The sequence below is a fragment of the Neoarius graeffei genome, chromosome 2 (genome assembly GCF_027579695.1).
Source record: "Neoarius graeffei isolate fNeoGra1 chromosome 2, fNeoGra1.pri, whole genome shotgun sequence".
Classification (NCBI taxonomy): Eukaryota; Metazoa; Chordata; class Actinopteri; order Siluriformes; family Ariidae; genus Neoarius; species Neoarius graeffei.
In genome coordinates this window covers 57,879,931-57,885,930 of record NC_083570.1, presented here as the reverse complement: position 1 = coordinate 57,885,930, position 6,000 = coordinate 57,879,931, and the positions used below count along the sequence as shown (strand labels likewise).

Sequence of the window (6,000 nt, the reverse complement as noted above, 5' to 3'; positions counted from 1 at the left end):
CTAAGGCATGGGCATGGACTCAGGCATAATACTGGGATTGAGCATGGGCATGGACCCTGATGTCGGCATGGGCATGAATTTGAATGTGGGCATAGACACAGGCCTCAGCATGGGCATGGACTCAAGTATGACTCTGGGCTTGGACTTTGACCTTGACATGGACATGGACTTACAATCCCAATTCCAAAAAAGTTGGGATACTGTGTAAAACATATATAAAAACAGAATGTGACAATTTGCAAATCATAGAAATCCTATATTTCACTGAAAATAGTACACAGACAACATATCAGATGTTGGAACTGAGAAATGTTATTGTTTTTTGAAAAATATATGCTCATTTTGAATTTGATGTCAGCAACACCTTTCTGAAAAGTTGGGACAGGGGCAACAAAAGACTGAAAAAGTTGTGTAATGTTTAAAAAACAAACTACTTTGGTTAATTGGCAACAGGTCAATAACATGATTGGGTATAAAAAGAGCATCCCAGGGAGGCGGAGTCTCTCAGAAGTAAAGATGGGGAGGGGTTCACTGCTCTGTGAAAGACTGTGTGGGAAAACAGTGTAACAATTTAAGAATAACGCTCCTCAATGTAAAATTGCAAAGAATTTGGGGATCATATCATCTATAGTACATAATATCATTAAAAGACTCAGAGAAGCTGGAGAAATCTCTGTATGCAAGAAACAAGGCTGAAAACTGACACTGGATGTCTGTGATCTTCAGGCCCTCAGGCAACACTGCATTAAAAGCAGACATGTGTCTGTAGTCGAAATCACTGTGTGGGCTCAGGAATGTTTCAGAAAACCATCGTCTGTGAAAACAGTTCATTATTGCATCTGCAAATTCAAGTTAAAACAAAATATAAAAAATCTCCAGAAACTCCGCCACCTTCTCTGGGCCCAAGCTCTTTTACAATGGACTGAGGCAAAGCGGAAAATTGTCCCGAGGTCTGACAAATCAAAAGTAGAAATTCTTTTTAGAAATCAAGGACGCCATGTCCTCCAGGCTAAACAGGAGAGGGACCGTCCGGCGTGTTATCAGTTCAAAAGCCAGCATCTGTGATGGTATGAGGGTGCATTAATGCACATGACATGGGTAGCTTGTACATCTGGGAAGGCATCATTAATGCTGAATGATATATACACGTTTCAGAGCAATATGCTGCCATCCAGACAAAATCTTTTTCAGGGAAGGCCTTCCTTCTTTCAGCAAGACAATGCCAAACTGCTTTCTACACATATTAAAACTACATGGCTCTGTCGTAATAGAGTCCGGGTGCTAAATTGGCCTGCCTGCAGTCCAGACTTCTCCCCCATTTAAAACTTTTGGCGCATTGTGAAATACAAATTATGGCAAAGGAGACCCCAAACTGTTGAACAACTGAAATTGTCTATCAGGCAAGAATGGGACATTTCTCTTTCAAATTTCATTTCTCAGCAATCGGTCTCCTCAGTTCCCAAACGTTTACAGAGTGTTGTTAAAAGCAGAGGTGATGCAACCCAGTGGTAAAAATGTCCTTGTCCCAAATTTTTTTAAATGTCTTGCTGACATCAAATTCAAAATGAGCATATATTTTTCAAAAAACAATAACATTTCTCAGTTTCAGCATTTGATATGTTGTCTTTGTACTATTTTCAAAGAAATATAGGGTCTCCCTGATTTGCAAATTATTGCATTCTGTTTTTATTTATAGTTTACGCAGAATCCCAACTTTTTTGGAATTGGGGTTGGAAAATATTCATGACAGTTTCATATAAAACTTGTTAAAACAGTTTTATTAATCCACTAGCTTGTTAGACAGTTGACAGTTTGTGTCATGTAAGGGTGGTAGATGGATGTAAGTGAAGGAAGAGTTTTATTAAAAGCACACTAGCAAACAGAGACAAAGGCAGAGTCAAAAAACAGGCAGTGGCTGAGTGAGGCACAGACAGGATATTGGAGGTAATACAATACTCAGTCCAAAAACACAAACACAGTAAAAACCAGTAAAGTGATACAAAATCCAAGGCTTGGTAATGTCAGACACAGGGTACCGAGTGTATACTTCACAAAGCCTGTGTGTTACTGAAAGTTCTGATATGTATGCACTGTGATTCCACTCCAATAAGGAACAGGTGCATCCTAATGCACCTAATGGGTTTGGAGTTCAGCAGTCTGATGACCTGGGGGAAAAAAACTGTTACAGAATGTGGTAGTCTTGCAGCTAACAATGCGGAACCTCTGTCCAGAGGCCAGAGGGGAGAACAGTCCATAGTGAGGGTGTGAGGGGTCACTGATGATGTTTCTGGCTCGAGACATGCAGCGCCTTGGTGCAATGTCCTGAATGGAAAGAAGAGAAGTCCCAATGATTTTTGCCACTGTCCTCACCACTCTTCTATCATCAGGAAGCTTGTTGGAGCCGACTGGGTTGCCAAGTTCACTACCCTACGCACTTCAACCCTGGCCCTGGTTTATTCTATAGCAGGATATGCTGCCGCTGTCTGGTTGCACAGTATGCACAGCAAGGCTGTTGATACAGCCCTTAACGGTGCAATGAGGCTGATTTCAGGAACGCTAAAGTCCACCCCCACAGTCATGCTACCTGTGGTCTCTGGCATCCCTCTTCCCTCTATTCGACGCGTGGGTCTAGCCTCGCACCATATAAACAAAACACCCCAGGCATCAAATCGTGCCCGCCAATCACAACGCAAGGTTTTTGTTTGGATTCTTTGGGCGGGCTTTTGCAGGAGTGACGACAAAGCTGCGCGACGCTGGAGAAAGCGCAACAGGAAAGATGGCTACGGCTAGTGAACAGCGCGTGTTTGACTCCGCTTTGGAATCAGTTTTAGAAGAATTAGACTTGGAGTTTTCGTTGAAACATGAGCAGGAAGAGGCTCTCCGCTCATTCCTTTTCAAGAAGGACGTTTTCGCTGTTTTGCCAACCGGCTATGGCAAAAGTCTGATCTACCAGCTGGCTCCACTCGTAGCCAAAAGGATGGGGCTAGTTTGTGCAGTACGAAGAATTAATAAACAGCTTTGAAACATTACTTTTTGATTGTTTCTTATTTTCCCGTTATTTTAAATTTAAGGGAAATTATTTCACCAAACACCACTAAATAAAAACTCTCAAAAAACAGTTTAAGCAAACCCTTGAAAAACACTTGAAAAAAAAATGAGTGTATGTGGTACAGACTCCAAACTTGTGGTCATTATCTCCAAACTTCTTAATATCTAGAACCTGTTTATTAATTAATACGCATTTTGAAAAATTATTTATTTCAAGGCCTCCCCCACTGCTTTCTGTCGCTCTGACTACGTCACAGTCACTGTTGTGCTGATTGGTCAGAGCATTGGCCTATACGCACAGAAACAGTTTGAAAGACAGCGGTTTGTTCCTCCCACCCCCTTCGGAAATGTCTACGAGCGAGGCCAGACTAAATATTCACATTTAGTCTGGCTTGCCAGGCTAGTTATCTCTAGTATGAATGAATGCCCTGTGAGCCGGTTTTAGTGAAAAAAAAATGCTGTGGTTCTCCTGTTTCAGGCTGTTCTAATTTGGTGGAGGAGTGGGTGGCGGAAGAACGACAGGATTTCAGCTCTTACTCATTAATATTCATGACATTTAAATGTGTTACCTCTGACTGGCTAACAGCAATCAGTAAATGTGTTACCTCTGATTGGCTAACAGCACTGTGATGCTACCTCCAGTGGGCCAGAACAAGCGGATGTGGGCATCTTTTTAAAAACTGTTTTGATTGGCTATTATGGTCTCGACATCGATGTTTTGACCAATAACAATGTAGATGTGGCAGCGGGGGTGTGGCTGAGCGTCGGTCTGTGAATGGAGGGTGGAGTCAGGGAAGGTAAGTTGCAGAATCACTGCACCTGACGGGAATTAACGTGTGTTTGTGTGTCTTCCCCAGTGACTGCGCCCTATAAGAGGAGAGGGAGAGCAGAGGAAGGGAGCTCTCTCCCCAACCAGAACACTTGTGTGTGTGTGTGTGTGTGTGTGTGTGTGTGTGTGTGTGTGTGTGTGTGTGTGTGACTGGGAGGGATTCATTCATTTATTTATTTATGTATTTAATTGAATACTCCCTGCAGCAGCGGCTCTCATCAAGGCACGAGGCACGGAGTGAAGCTTGCCTCGGGGTGTGTGGGGGGAATAACGTCCCCTGGCTGGGAGCTGACAGGCCCTGGCAGCGCTGGTTCGTTCGGGAGAGGGCAGGGGTTGCTGGCTGCCAAGTCTGGGGAAGCTGGGACCTCCCCTGCCCGAGTTACGAGCGTGCAAAGTCAGGCTGGAGCCGCCGTTGAAACGAAACTGATGCGGAGCACCGCGCCTCGGGGCGAATTACGTCTCTCTCCTCGTGCTTTCTTCCCATGGGCGGTCGCAAGCCAAGGTGGGCGAGGCCATGAATACTAATTTTCGAAGTGACGTAAGATCGTATGGCTTTTTCTGATCCGCTCGTTTTTCTGACTATTTTCTTTCATAGGCTAATACAGGGAATGGGAGTAGAATTACATTTTCACATGCAGCATGCATATGCAACTTGGAGTGAACTATGGTATTTCAAAAAGAGCCAGTATTAAACGTTTTTGGTGGAAGGGCACCTTTGAACACGAAAAATGAACTAACTAATTAAATACATAAGGGACACAAGGATGTTTACATACCTTAGTTCATTATTCTGACTGATGAACACGCATGCATACATGTCAACCTATATGGAATGTCCGTATTTTATACGGATTTGATTCAATAAATGTAGTATACGAGCGTACAAATAAAGTTATACGTATTCTTTAAAAAAAACTTCAATATTTATTTAGAGCTATAATCAATTCCCACGATGATAAAAGAGCGCATAACATTTACAAACGTACTGTACACCACAGAAAGCACAAACAGCCAGTAAAGAGTCTTATGAAATCGCGCGTTATCTTGTGGTAGCAAGACTTCGTTCCACTTTTGATCATGCACACACCGCATTGTGAGAATCCCGCCAACCGGGAAGTAATATTTTGTTTGAAACGCGTATTTCCACCTGAGCGACTTTCACTAGCGACTGAAAAGATTCTGAATGGGCACTCCGGCAAGATCAACACAGACACTTGCTGTGACATGCAGCCTAGTGAGGTATTGGTGCAGACTGCTAAAAAAGCTGTCATGGAGTACAATTCAGAACATTAGAGTGACACTTTGTGTTTTTGTCAAACATTGGAGCTTTGTATTCATTCTGAAGGTTTATTGTTATTAATATTGAATAAAAAGTAACTTGGACATATCATTGTTAATTATCAATGATAATTTATCATTCAAATTTTAGGTAAATTATTTTAATTTGCATCTTATAAGGATTTTATAAGGGAAATACGGATTTTGGAGGTTGGTTATACAGGTTTAATTGACCAAAGGTTGACATGTATGCGCATGTCTCAGGGAAACAGGCCATATTTCCCAGAATTCCTATACAGATTTCCTGTAACAGAAGGTGTGGTTTAGCTGACATTTGCATTGAGATAAAACAAGCAGATCTTGACGTCAGTTGGTGTTGATGAAGATGCCTCAGGTGTTTATAAAAAAAAAAAGGGGGAAATAAATAAAAAATTATTATTCGTGTTACTAATGTATATCCTGGAAAATACACCTGAAACAGAAAGGACGCTATTAAACAAAATCTCCTTCAGACATCTGAAACTATTGTGACCTTGAGCCTTAAAACAGCTCCGTATTCTACTGACTACTCTTCTGCTCTTTTTCTCTCTCCTCTTCTGATGTTATGATAATATATTAATATACAGTGGGGCAAAAAAGTATTTAGTCAGCCACCAATTGTGCAAGTTCTTCCACTTAAAAAGATGAGAGAGGCCTGTAATTTTCATCATAGGTACACTTCAACTATGAGAGACAGAATGGGGGGAAAGAATCCAGGAAATCACATTGTAGGATTTTTAATGAATTAACTAGTAAATTCCTCAGTAAAATAAGTATTTGGTCACCTACAAACAAGCAAGATTTCT

At 41.7% G+C, this 6,000-nt stretch overlaps 1 protein-coding gene across 1 annotated transcript in view; it reads right to left on the bottom strand.

The window, feature by feature from the left end:
- LOC132869657 (protein saal1-like) overlaps positions 1-6,000 on the bottom strand; it is a 28,574-nt gene continuing 22,574 nt past the window's right edge. The window contains exons 4-5 of the mRNA XM_060902953.1: positions 5,401-5,459; positions 1-151 (exon numbers count right to left, since the gene is read on the bottom strand). Of these exons, the coding sequence (XP_060758936.1) occupies positions 1-151; positions 5,401-5,459 (210 nt within the window). The remainder of the gene's footprint in view (positions 152-5,400; positions 5,460-6,000) is intronic.